The sequence below is a fragment of the Clytia hemisphaerica genome, unplaced genomic scaffold (assembly GCF_902728285.1).
Source record: "Clytia hemisphaerica strain Z4C2 unplaced genomic scaffold, Clytia hemisphaerica genome assembly, whole genome shotgun sequence".
NCBI classification, from domain to species: Eukaryota; Metazoa; Cnidaria; class Hydrozoa; order Leptothecata; family Clytiidae; genus Clytia; species Clytia hemisphaerica.
In genome coordinates this window covers 39,977-54,392 of record NW_027104218.1, presented here as the reverse complement: position 1 = coordinate 54,392, position 14,416 = coordinate 39,977, and the positions used below count along the sequence as shown (strand labels likewise).

Genomic DNA, 14,416 nt, shown 5'->3' with positions numbered 1-14,416 from the left:
TGTAATGGTGCATATCATGAATAGATCTCCCACAAAATCATGTACTAGGTAGAATAAGTATGACTTTTTTAGAAAAATTTGAAAAAGTTTAAAAAGGAGGAATATACTGTTTAGAATTATTGTCTTGACATTTTTTCATAGAGATATTTGAAAGCATGTGCGTGTGTCCCCCACAGAGAATGCGCATTTTTAAGAGCAGTAGGACCAACAGCTTTTATGTTGATTTGTTGGGCATATCAGATTCTTTTGACTGACGATTAGTTCAAAAACAAAAACTGATATAAATCGTTTTTAGACCTTTTTCATAATTTATACTCTATCATTTTTAGAAAAAGAAATAAATTTGAATGAAAATGGAATGTTTTGTAGATGAACTTGTTTTACAAATTTTCAAAAGTTTGGATGCAAACCACCTCATCAAAGTTTCAGGTGTTTGTAAGAAGTGGTACGAAGTTTCCAAATCACAATGTTTATGGAAAAAACTCTTGTTGAAAAAATGGCCATCACAGGAATGGCTTTACGATAAGATTCCAGTCAATGGTTTAAACTGGTTGAAAATTTATAAAGAGTTTGTTCAATATGGATGGTATTCACCTGATCATATGAGGTATTTTGTTTCTTGTAATGCGATCGAGGATGAGCCAATTTGTCCTGAACTGCGTGAGGTTTTGTTTCTAAGAATGTCAAGTATCGCTCAAAAATGGATGAAAGTAAGCTCACGTGATCATGATATGGACATCGGGCGCCATTTTGATAAAAATATGGAGCTGTTTTTCAATATACATCAACTTGAATGGTGCTTTTTGGATAAAAGACGAGGTTATTTGGATAATATTTACGGGCGCAAATCACGAAAACGAACAACGAGTAATAACCTCGAAGATTTTATTCGACCGTACCAAGTTATTCCGAGTTGTTTACTCATGTACCGGTTTTTATGTATGTTCCGGTCATTTGCTGTACCAGAGACCGGCTTAACCTTTTACCGCATTTGGAGATTCCGTTTGAAACATATTGAGACGGGAATGGTTTTTGAGTTGTGTGACTGGAAAGCTGCTTCAAGTAGCACCTTTTCAAATGGACGACCCAATGTCGGTGTATTTCGAGATGATGCTTTGGAGCTATTACAATTTATCACTCATCCACATTTTATTATGCATCCGCTTGGCTTGAACCTGCGTATCGAACGCTTATTTTTCTACGCCATTCGAGCATCAGCGGGAGGGAGCGTCAGTATTTTCCCTAAACGACAGAAACCAACCAGCAAGAAACATATGGAAGCTGTTTCACCACGTGTTCAAGCTGCGCAGGCGTTCGGAAATCAACTCTACGAGAAACCTATGTTCCCTGATATCGAAGATAAGCTAGAACGATGGCGTGCAAGGCGGAAGGCGCATCTATTGCAACCACCCTCACCACGCCCGACGCAATCGAACACCAATCCGTTCGAGTCAATGATGTCTCTTGCAGTCAGTACAGGACCTTCATCACGTAAATCAAGTACAGGAAATATGTCAAACCCGCCCTCCGCCCCTTCAAGTGCACCACCCAGTGCTTTTTGTTCTGAAGCAGAAACCGAAACGGATTCAACTCGAGAATTCGGAGCTAGTGACACCGATTCGGAATTTGATTTTTATGAGAATGGCTATGTAACAAATTGTGAATATTTCATCTCGAATTCCGAAAGTTTTGATAGTATAGAAGAGCAACATTCAATGCAAGCTTCCATTTCCGATTTGTGGGAAGTGACGTCAAAAGAATGCACAGAAAAGGTTTGTCTCCCGATATTTGTATGGGTGGTTTACTGCTTCGTTTGATAAGTAAGCTAGGATGTAATTTTTTTTTACTACCTCCGAAATACAGAACTTTCTGGGCTTCGAATTGTGAAAAATCAGTTGTTAAAAACAGAAGTTAAATCAGGTTACAATATTAACAACCAAGAACTTAACTTGATAGCGCCTTAAGTCTGTGTTTACGCGTCCATTTTTTCCATATCACTTACAGATGGCTCATAAATACACATCATATATTAATTAACACGTTAATATTTAAGAGAGTTTCAAGTGATCAGGGGTAACTTTTATCACTTCAAAAATTACGCTCTTACTGGTCACAAAGTTCAGTATTCAGAGCATGATTTATTTTCTTGTTCGATTGTAAATCCTCACCTATGAAAACAACCAGCCAGCCATCAAGATTGAACTTGATGGTAAAAGGGAGAAAACAATTTATGGGAAACAAAAAAGATAGTGATTCTGATTTTCCTTATGAAAAAACTCAATTTTGGCAAGGTAGCATTTTGTTTAATTTTGGCGGGAAAAAATCTTGGCAAAATTCACCAAAATTCAATGGTGGATTTAAGACAATAGAGCAAATATGTCGGAAACGCTCGTTAAAAAAATGAAATTACAATTACAAATGTCTTCCGTTGGTAAGCCCGACCATTGAGTTTCAAGCCTGAAGGGCTAGAGGTCAATCTCTAACCTTTCTCAGGCAAGAAAAATTGAAGCCTTAAAATATGCGCCGTATTTTTTATGACGGATTGAATCTAGCAATTCCTTTGTTTTCGAGTGATATATTTTTCAAAATTAAGCGGTAAATTTTAGTTTCAATCTGTTATTTGTGTAAAAAACAGGCGGGTCGCTCAAGGCCGCGCCACTTTGGTAGGATTTGTTGGCTTCAAATCCTACCAAAGAGATTAACTTCTAGCCCTTCGGGCTTATACTTCATTGAGCCCGACGTGATCTAAAACCACCTATAAAATTAGTTTTCGCCAAAATAAATTACCCTTAAGGTATTACAATGTATCAGCAACCACGTCATAAAACTTTAAGGATTGACTTTTTTTTTCGTTTTAGCTTCCAGTAATATATGACATCGAAGATGACAATTGGTATTTCCAAATGGAAAAACAGTTCATCCCTCATCATCCTCCCCGACTCGCCACCATTTCTCTCGCCTCACCCCAGTCTTCCAATATCAACCAATCAGTACAAGACTTACATTTAGTGCGACCAAAACGTAAACAACCCGCTTCACCACAACCTGACGCGCCTGGCGTTTCGAGCGGACACTCTCGGCCGCCAGGTTATTCCGAGTTTTATTCGCTGTATGATTTGACGTCAGATATCATTGAACCAATTCCAAGCTCACTTGCTTTGTACAGGTTTGTTTCTAAACTAGCTAACTAGTCTGTTAATTAATCTTGTCAGAGGGTGGAAACATATGGGGGAGAGCGTTTGCTGGAATAGGAACTGTGCAAGAGAACGAGCAAAAGTTGGCGAGAGAGTGCTGATTAACAGCTTTCAGCTCCCTTCTGCCGACAAATTCTTTTCTTACGCTTACCTAACTCTTAGGCTGACCTTTCCCACGTGATACAGTTCTAGCCCGACTTGCGTGCCTGTCTAGTATGTCTCCTTTCTCTCCTGGCGGTGAAAGTTGTTTCAGTCTTCCTTTTAACGTCCAAAACTTCCTTTGCCACATTTAATCCACATCAAAAATATACCTTCTCCCATTCTCACTGGGGGAAACGTCAAAATGTTTGCCATCACAATTGGATAATTCAAGTTGTAAGCAATAGAAATCTAAATCCCCGCATTTATTTTCTATCTCCAAAGGGTATTAATTTCTTTCACTCTACTCTCACTAGCTTAAAAATTTTTAATCTTAACGATACCATTATCAAGGACTTACTATACTGTGCCAACACGTGTATATGCTCATTGACCTCAGTTTGACAAAACCGAAAGTTCTCACCGGGCCACCGCGGGGCACTAATGATGTCTTTGGAAAATGTATCAAGTTTTGATCAAATCTTTTTCTTCTTCGTCTCAGGTTAATTTGTTTGTTCGATTTCAATTGTTCCGTTTACGTTTGTTTGGATGACGTCAGCGTTTGGCAAGTCAGTATGTTGCACAAGAAGACCAGAGGTGTCATTCATTTCAAAGATTACAATGGTCAGTAGAAAGTTTATTTACTAGTTTCTGGATTTGCACTTTTGAGGACGGTACATGGGCCCCGGCGAGCCATTTTGAGTGAGAAGGGCCAACAATTTGGAAAAAAATTGTCGCCCACTATGGTTGGGCGACAAACAAATTTTTCCACTTTTTACACCCTCAAAACCTTAAAACGATATCTATTTGTGGAGAATTAAAAGTTTTTGTGGTTTGATTTGGTCTCAAACCAGCTTAAAATAGTAACTCTTAAAAACGTATGACATGGTCTACCAAAAAGTGGGGGGCCATGGACCCCCCCCCCCCCCCCCCCCCGTTGACGGGGCCCATGCAGTAGAGTGACTAAAACGACTTACACAAACTCGCTATTATCAGGGATCGCTCCAAGGGGGAATAGGAAGCTTAGATCCTTTGCTAGGGGCGTATTTTTGAAATATTACCATGACTACGATTCTACTATGATGTTTAAAAACCTCTTGTGTAACATCAGTTTAACAAGGGGTTAGAATAGGAGTTTTCTCCCTTCGACCTGAACTGTTTGTGGTATCTTGGTCACAATATTTTGTTCCTCCACCCAGATCCTAACTTACCGGAAATGTTTGTGGTAAAGCCGATTTTTTGGCCCAAAAAGTTAAGGTTCTCTATCTTATTGTGTAAAGTCTCTGTCAAGGAAACAAAGGACACATCTAGTATCGTTGCCAATAAATTATGACACATTTTCGGTAGTCTAAGTTGGAAACAAGACAATAGCCTCCCCCGCGCCTCTGAGCAATATCTACACGAAAGAAAGTTTGCTTGGCCGGTCCGAATCCCACCCTGACAACTTGTCTGGGGAGGGGTGAAGAAATCCAATTTAAAGGTACTGTGAAGTATTGACAACGATTGTAATACACTCATTTTGTTTTATAAGCATACGGAAAAATCAGGTCGAGGCTCAATATGCAAAATCTCATTTTCAGCCTTAATTTATGGCTTCAATTTGTTGATTTTCTTTGGGTTCATGAAAATGTCGAATTTTTAAGTCGGAACATTGAGAATGCTCAAAGAATGAATTTTTTTTTAATTTGGCGCCGCAGACGACAATCTTTGGTTTAAGAAAACTAAAACAACATTAAATGTAACCCTAAAACCGTCAGCGTTTTAAAAAAGCTGCACGAATTTTTTGCATATTTCAGCTTTGAGCTATGCATTATGCTTATTTTTTACCGAAACTGAGCCTAAGTATGTTATAAACGTTATGCTTCTAAAACAAAATGATTGTACTTGTGTAATAATTAATCTAATTAAGCTTTTCTTTTTTTGCATAGCTTGATTCATTGAAAAATGCTTTGCTTTTATCTGTTATTTTTTAGGTTCGTTCCGTGTCGCTGTATCGTTACCGGAAGCTCCTCTTCTCCCTGAAGGAACGTCAAGCGAAGATATGGAGCGCCAAGAAATTTTCGCCATGTTTGATTTATCGGAATTTCGTGCGGCCGTTACACAGCTATTGGACCTCCTGATGAGCGAGAATTTTTGCCACCCTTATGGCATAATTGCTGGTACAGTGGCCTGAGAATCGAAAACTTCAGACTTCTTACCCAGTTCCTTAGCCTGCTTATTTTTATGATCCTGCTCATGAAAGCTACCACTTCTATCAGTAAAATTAAAAAGAGGCCGGGTTCCTCTTTTTACGATCTTGCTTTTGATCATTTTGATGATAAATTAATAATTAAAGACTTTTAATGATGTGTGGTATCAATTTATCATTTGAATATATCGGACAGAAAATTGGACGTCAATATCGGATAGAGAGGAGACAAAACCATGGAATTACTGTCTTCTATTTTATCAATTTTATGATTCGATTCTTTTATTTGGATCGCTAATTTTCTATGTTTTGAGGAACTAATGATGAGGTCACAGGAAGGATTTTGATCATTTAGTGTTTATAAGGCTTTCAACCAAAAGTTCGACACTCAGTTATTTTGTATACCTGTACACCCCAAAGACCTGGGGACTCACCCCAGTGAGAAAATGACCCTAAAACTTCATCTCCTCAAAGAAAACCACTATAATCAAGGTTATCACACAATTTGGAAGCGCTCTAAACTTGGGTTGGAAGACTAGAGTTTTGACTCTGAGTTTAAACGCTAGGACCTGAGGATCCAAAAGTTTTAAAATGGTCAATTAAGGCTCAGAATATAGCCCCGAACTTCAAATTTCGAAAAACGAGGAAACAGCCAAAGTTATCAGTATATTTCGATGTAGATTGGAGATTAGGAATACTCACTGGGTTTTTGATCAAGAAACAAGAATTCGAATTATTTCCACCCATTTCAAATAAGAGATTTAGCCCATTTAGCCCTTTCATATTATCCCTGAGTTTTGGAGAGGGGTATATCTCATGAATTCCTAAGAGCTCTTAAATAAATGCCAACAAAGAAGCGAAGAAGTCATTAATGAGAACTATATTACCGTATTACTTCGAACAAAAGCGAGTTTATATACCTGTGGTAAGCCTCTAATTTATCTACATCCCGTCTGACTGAGGACGACGGTAAACAAACACTTTAACCGTCCTCGATTTCGCGGGTCAGAACAGTTAGATTTTCCAAATCGCTTCAGTCACTCCGCCGTCCTCAAAAGTGCAAATACATGAACTCGCTAAACACCCTTCCTTTGAGGAAAATCTTCAATAAACACCCTCACAAATAAACTCCCCTTCGAATATAGACTTCCTCTCAATGAGATATTCAGTGAAGTCTTTGGTTATTCCATACTTTATATGATTTCACCCAAGTTCGTTTCTAAACTAAACCTATTGAATAGTTTTAATTGTTTTATCTTAAAATCATGTATGTATTTTATTGTAAATTGCGTGTTCAGTTGAGTTTTTCTGTATGTATTTATATTATTGTAAAAATTATTTTTGAAGACTTTTGTATAAAAATACGATAAAAAGAGTGAAATCATTCTGTCAATGCTATTTTCTGTCAAGAATGAATTTTTGGCTGACGAAACATAGAAAAAATTGAAAAAAGATTGTTTAGCGAAAAAAACCTTTGAAAAACTATTCTTTTAAGGAAAAAAAACATTTGACGAAATATTCTTAGGCTCGGAAATTCTATACAAGAAGTTTCTATAGAGGTCTGCCATTTACATTAAATTATTTTTTAAAGAAAACAAAAAATCTATGAATTAAATTCCAAAAAATGTCAAAAATTTGTTTTCCTGCCATCAAAGAAACGCTAATATTTCGTATTTCGCAACCAACATGCATAGTTTGGCAGTAAAATAGAAGAAAAAAAGTATAAATTCGTAAAAATGATATATCGCAATTATACCATAGAGACATCCGCGAATCTAAAAATTTCGTGGATAAGCTCAACCGCGAAATTTTATCCCCGCAAAAATTATACTTTTAGCGAAAAACATTTATTGAATTATCCTTTTAGCGAAAAACATTTGATGAATCATTTTTTAGCGAAAAAAAACGATGAAAATTATTCTTTTACCGAAGAACTTTTCCTGGCTATCTTTTAAGAAAAAAATTTTACGAGTTTTGATTACACTTTAGCCAAAAAAAATTATTTGATGAAACGATGAACCATATTCTTTGACGAATTACACTTATACTGTAGCGAAAAAAAAATTTGACGAATTTTGCTTTGGCCAAAAAAAATTGACAAATTATTCTTTTGAACGAAAAAATATTTGACGAATTATACTTTAAGCGAAAAAAAAAATTTGATGAATTATGCAAAAATCATTTGGTGAGTTATACTTCTAGCGAAAAACATTTGACGGAGCTATACTTTTAGCGAAAAACATTTGACGAATTATTCTTTGGCCAAAAAACATTTGACGAATCCTTTTAGCAAAAAACATTTGACGAGCTATACTTTTAGCGAAAAAAAAAACATTATTTGACGAATTATACTTTTAGCAAAAAAAATTTGACGAATTATACTTTTGAGCGAAAAAAAACATTTGACGAATCATACTTTTGGCGAAAAGCATTTGACGAATTATACTTTTTAGCGAAACAACAATTGACGAATTATACCTTAAAGGAAGAAATTTTGGCGGATGGCCGAAAAGGTTTTTTCAGAGAGAATTTAATTTAGCGGATGACTAGAAAAATTAAATTTGAAGGGAATTTAATTTGACGGATGCAGGATATTTTTGGCCATAATCGTTATCAAATAAGCAAAAAAACTGTTAGTAAATTTTGGCGGGAACTTAATTTGGCGGATCTTGGCTAAATCCGCCGCCAAATTTTCTTTCTGCAAAATTTTCTTCCTTCTAGGTAGTTTTGGCAAAATCATTTGGCAAATTATACTTTTAGCGAAAAAAAACATTTGACGAATTATTCTTTTAGCAAAAAAAAACATTTGACAAATTATATTTATATCAGAAAAACATTTGACGAATTTTTTAGTGAAAAATATTTGAATACATCACATTTAATCAAGAGGCATGTTTTCCGAGTTGAGAAGTTGCAAGTTGCTTAGCCCATGGCATTTTGATAGACTGGATGACGTGATTAAAAACAAAGTAGACTGGGAAACAATAATTACAAGGTCTCAAAAGAAGGAAAACCGACACCGACTTTTTATTTCTGCCTATCTTCTCTGAGGCTTCTTTCTGACCCCCTGGTGACTTTTCTAACTTATTTACTACGTTTTCTGACTATTCTAAAGTGTTTTAACTGACCTTGAATTATCGACCCGACCGGGGTTCGAACCCACCAAATGAAAGAGCTTCTGATCAGAAACCCAGCGCGCTATCCGTTGAGCCACACTCGGACAACAGAACACAAAATTTGGAAATACTTATAGAATGACAAAAAAGACGGGGGTAATGTTATTATAATATGAGTAAAATTGCCCCTTTTTTAACCTGACTGAAATTCGAGCCGTTACTAGCAACCCTGCGGGGCCAAAGGCGCCGAGTATGCACCCGGCACAGTGATAAGCCGTTACTAGCAATCCTGACCTAAGCAATTCCAAACAACAAAACCCCCGGAAAATGTTTTCCTTCTTTTGAGACCTTGTAATTATTGTTTCCCAAGTAGACTCTAATCTACACGATTTATAGAAAAAACTTACCTCGCTCATTGCTTAAACTTTGTTCAATTCAACAGCTTCTTTTCTTAAACAGACTAATAATAGCTTTACAACACTCCTGTGTCACAAACCCACTGAAAAATTTGGCAAAAATTTCGGCCCCGGTTGGAAAATACCCTGAAATTTCAGCTCTACCAAGAAATTGAGTTTGATTTCATCCCCATTCGAGATTCAATGTTAAAAAATTGCACTCCAAACACATCCCCACTTGATTTTTTAACCTTGGAACAATAGAATTTCTATTCCCATTGGGGTTTCAATAGTAGTTTTTATCCCCACAGAGGAAAATAGTTCCACAATATTGTAGATTATTCTATTGTTTCGTGCTAAAGTTGGAACCAGTCATTTGGTAGGTCGCCATTTGGTAGACATTGTAAGTCCACGCACACACACAGACAAGAATTTGTAACGTTGATTGATGAATTGATATTGAGGTTCAAGTTCAAACTAAGAAATAAAATGAATGAAAATTCCTAAGTTTCTAATTAACAAAATAAATTGAGCCTTGAATTATAAATGTATTTGACAAGTAGAGCCTAACTTAACTTAACCTAAGGCCTGAACAGTCACTATGCAAAAAGAAACAAAGAAAACCTACCAGCTGGCCAAGAATGTGTGCTGGAAATGTGAGCCAGTGAAAATACAAAGTTGAAATTGAAGAAATTCTGATTATTGTCATTTGTCATTAGTCATATTGATGTTGACTCTCTCATAGTCAACTTGTGACTGAGTAGCGAGTGAGAAAAAGTTGGCCTTTTTTATAATAAATTTGATACAAAAAACTAGTTTGACAAGATATAAAAACAATGAATATGTAACACTCTTGAGAAATAAAATGCGTGTGAAATAATTAATTACTAGATAATGACTAAATGACAAAATGATAATAACTGACAAAGTGTTTGAAATAATTGATAACATAGATAAATGACTTTAAAACATAGAACAAAACAAATGACGCATGAAACACGAGAATGCACAAGAGAGAAAAGACGCTGAAAAAGAAAGCACTGGGAAAACAAAGGACGCTGGGGACAAAAAGACACTGAAAGTTGAACTATAAAATATTTTTGCTTTTTTAAATATACTAAAAATTTGATGAATCACACATTACACATACACTCCACCCAAAAAAAGCAAAAAAAGCAACATTTACCATAATTTACGAATTCATTTACGAATCAAATCAACATATAAAGCCATTTCACCCAACTCTTTCATCATATCACAATCGTCCACGTGATGAATAACGACCAATGATCGAACAGCTCGCTTTGTTTCTCGAAATACGTTTTCATTTTCGTTACGATATCGAATGATGGCCTTACGTGCCACCCCATCACGACCGAATTCGAGACTCTTGACGATTCCATAGGTGTACGAGTTTGACAGAACTGATTCGTTTTTGGTGAACAAGATGATATCGCCAACGTTGATTTTGTCTGATGTAAACCATTTTTGCTGGTGCATGAGTTTTGGCACATGGACGAGAAGCCAAACTTCAAACCAGGCATTGTAGATGAATTGGTTCTCCTTGATGATATTTGATGGGTTGGTAGATGATAGAATGCCAGTGGGGCAACGATTATTGTTTCGTCCCAATAGTAAACGATTCGGCGTTATCAAGTCGAGACATTCGAAGTCTCCCACAATGTTACCAACAGCCAAGGGCAAGTTGTTAATTTGATTGCCAATAGATGATGATAACGTTTCCCACTGAAGGATTGAAAGACGTTGGTTGTGAACAGATTTTTCGATCGAACTGTTGATTTCACGAATTTTTCGTTCTACTTTTCCATGCATTGAGTGGCCTTGAACTGGACATAATTCGAACTCAACACGTGCTTGTTTCATCAATTTGGATTTGATATCAATGAAATCAAGTTGCATTTCTTTGCAGGCTTTGATGAGTTGACCTCCTTCGTCACAAAGAAGTCGTTTCGGGTAACCGTGGTCACAGGAGAAGCGATTGAAAGCAAGGATGAATGATGTCGTTCCATAATCGTCCATAACCTTGATTTTGACAGCTGATGTAGAGCAACAACAGCAGAAGACAGCCAACCATATTTTAACTGTCTTTCGTTTGTGATGTGGTGTGTAGCATTGAAACGGTCCAGATAGGTCGACTTGGGTGTAGAAGAATGCTGGAGCTATGGTGATATTGCATCTGGAGATTGGACCCATAGCCATGTCGATGGTTCGTTTGGCCAAAAACTTGCAACGTTGACACGAACTTTTGATGGATTTGATAAGAACTCGACCTTCAAGGATGTAAACTTTCTTGAGGACATAGCGAAGTGTGGACTCTATCCCAGCATGACTGACTTCTGGATGATTCCAATGTGTGTCGAGGATGATACTATATGCAATTGGTGATCTTCTGTCTATAACTGGTACACAAAAGGATGTCGAAGATAAATCTTTCATTGATTTGGTGAAACGTCCAACTATGGATACTTGATCATCGGCGAGGATTCGACCAGTGTACACCAAGATTCCATTGTCGTTGAGTCTGGTGATATTTTCATATTTTGATTTTGGAAGGAATTGAATTATCTCTTGTGATGCTTTCCTGTAGAAATACGTCTCAGCAGCTTTGATCTCGTCATCGTTAATGAGAATGGTTGATTGTTTCATCATGGTGAGTTGGGAACGAGATTTATCTTTTGTACGTTTGATTAGAGTGTAAATATACTTGAAGACGATTGCCATGATACGAATAACTGTAGAAAACTTGTGTTGATTTGGGTTCAGAAGGTATTGAGAGAATTTATACCTTTCAGATGTTTCTTTGAATGATAAAATGTGATAACTTTGAACGATAGTATGTTCCTTGTTGATTTCAACCATCTGTTTGTTGGAGATCGTAACTTCAGATGCTGATTGGATGGAAAATGATGACTGCGATTGCTTCATCCACTGATGTCCATTGATCCAATTAGATGATTGGTCGATATCCTGGAATGTGGCTCCTCTTCTGGTGCCAAGGTCTGCAAGGTTTTGATCTGTTGGAACGTAGTACCAATCTTTCTTGTCCGAGAAACGAAGGATTTCTAAGACGCGACTTCGAACCCACTTTTTCAAAGGTTTGTAGTCATTGCTTATCCAGTACATTGCAATTTGGCTATCGGTCAGCTTGATAGATGAATCATGAAGACTTTTCAATGATCGTTTAACGATTTCGCTTGTGTGAGTGTTTACGAGAGCAGCAAATAATTCTGCCCGAGGTAGAGTGTAATCTTTTGGTACGACTTTCGTTCTGGCGAAAATGAGTTGTGATGAAAATTATCCATGAGGTCGAGGAAAACGAGCGTAAATTGCAGTGCAGATGAGTGATTGAGATGCATCCCCAAAATCTACGGTATTGACTTTTAATGAAGTTGCATCTGAGGGAATAACAGCACGTTTGAATTTGATATTTGGAATCTCTTGCATCATCTCGAAATGATCTAGCCAGATTGGGCGAAGTTCGTCTGGAATCTTATCATCCCAGTCGAGTTGTCGAGTTGAAAGTTCGTGGATATCGAGCTTGAGAGTAGCAACAATTGGTGCGATTCGTCCGGTAAGGTCGAAGATTTCTGCGACTTTAGAAGCACAGTGACGTCTTGTCAATCGTTCTGGGATGATATTGATGGTTTCAGTTGATTTCTTCCCTCTACGTTTCTTTGAAAAATTCAATTCGGATATATTGATTGAGAGCTCATCGGTTTTGGGGTGCCATATCATGCCTCCGACGCCAATTGTGACACCATCATCCGTTAGCTGTTCTGGTGGATCAGATCCGGAAAACGTGATTCCTTTTAGCTTGAAATTACCATGACTGAGGACGAATTCAATCTCATCAGCTCTTTGGTGTGCATCTGGAATAGTTGATGCACCTGTTATACAATCATCAACATAGACGTCGTGTTGAAGGATTTCGTCAACTTTTTGGGATATTGATCTTTGAAGGATGTCGAGATCGAACGAAGGGCGTATTCGGCTTGATTGCCACTTGGACGAATGCCATAGATCAAAGTCTTTATGATCTTTTCTTTTGGAGCTTTGGTTGAGTCAAGTGATTCTTCCCAGAGGTAACGTTGGTAACACCAATGGGATTCGTGGAGTCTAATGGTGTTGTACATTTTTCTAATGTCAGTATGAAAGCCGATGGGGATGGATTGTCCAACGGATGAGTATTTCCTGGAGTTTATTGAGACTATTGTGACCTTTAGCCAGTAAATCGTTGATGCTAAAGCCAGTTGATGTTGGGTGTGATCCATCGAAGACGATTCTACAAGGAGTTGTGACAGATGAAGCCTTCCATACGACTCTCCAAGGTATGAAGTTGTGGATCGATGTGTCCTTGAGCATTGGTTGTTGTTGAGCATTAAGATTTTCAATGTAGTCCACAAAACCAAGATCTTGAAGTTTTGCTTCAGATGAAATGATTTCGACTTTATCTGATGGAGAGTTGTTGAGTTTTTCGAAGCTGTTGGTGATATATCTTCAGGGCGATGCTCTTGTTTGGTGCCAACTTGGTGAGAGGGTCTGCAACAAAGGGTAGAGTTGCAGTGACAATTTTCGTATCAGGGTCGATTTTAACAGATGAATCAATGATGTTCTACTCATATTCTTCTTTGATGCTGATTTCCTCTGGGATGTTTGAATTCTTACAATCGTTGCATTCTCTGCACTTGATGCACCGATAAGATATGGTTGAACCAGTTGATTCTATCTCTTCGAATTGCTTGATGGGATACGATGAGTAAGAAAATAACTTGTTGACATCTGGATTCACTTGAATTCCAGTTCGGTACAATGATAATTGATCACTCAAAAATCCAAGGAAGTTGGTTTTGATTGAAGAATGTTTGATGAATTTTTTCGTGAAAATCTCATGAGGTCCTCCAATAACCCCACGACCACCATCTTGGTTGTTTGAAAACTGATTCATAGATCGTCAGTCCTGACGCAAGTTGATATACGACTTTTGGGTGATATCGTAAATAGCTAATACCAACCATGAAGTGGACATCTCCTCCGATACTTGAAGGTACAGATGGAAGTCGAGTTGAACAATGATCGGATGAGTGGTAGCTTTGAGCAATCTCCGTGTAAACATCAGTGAGTGGATACTGTGGAAAGGTAGCGGTTATCGTATCAAGTGATATGCCATTGAATGATGCTAAATTGCCATCGTGCATTGGGATTTTGACGTTGAAGGTTCCAAATGACTGCAATGATGTTTGACCAACTCCGCCGATGGACGTAACTTGGGATGACATTTTTGTAGCTCTTGAACCAAGTGATTGAATGGCTGAACGTTTGACGATAAAGTCACTACACCCTGTGTCATAGAAGATAGTGTATGGG

The 14,416-nt window shown here is 37.5% G+C and overlaps 2 protein-coding genes across 2 annotated transcripts; one reads left to right on the top strand and one right to left on the bottom strand.

Moving 5' to 3' along the window:
• Window positions 1-333: 333 nt before the first annotated feature.
• On the top strand, window positions 334-6,890 carry LOC136815769 (uncharacterized). The gene is made up of 4 exons (XM_067072217.1): window positions 334-1,772; window positions 2,859-3,166; window positions 3,835-3,956; window positions 5,306-6,890. Exons 1-4 carry the CDS (start codon window positions 354-356, stop codon window positions 5,503-5,505), a joined length of 2,049 nt encoding a protein of 682 aa, XP_066928318.1. The 5' UTR covers window positions 334-353; the 3' UTR covers window positions 5,506-6,890.
• A 3,341-nt stretch (window positions 6,891-10,231) lies between these two features.
• On the bottom strand, window positions 10,232-12,175 carry LOC136815813 (uncharacterized). Its single transcript, XM_067072266.1, has one exon. The coding sequence runs from the start codon at window positions 12,173-12,175 to the stop codon at window positions 10,232-10,234; it is 1,944 nt and encodes a 647-aa protein (XP_066928367.1).
• Between the last annotated feature and the right edge of the window lie 2,241 nt (window positions 12,176-14,416).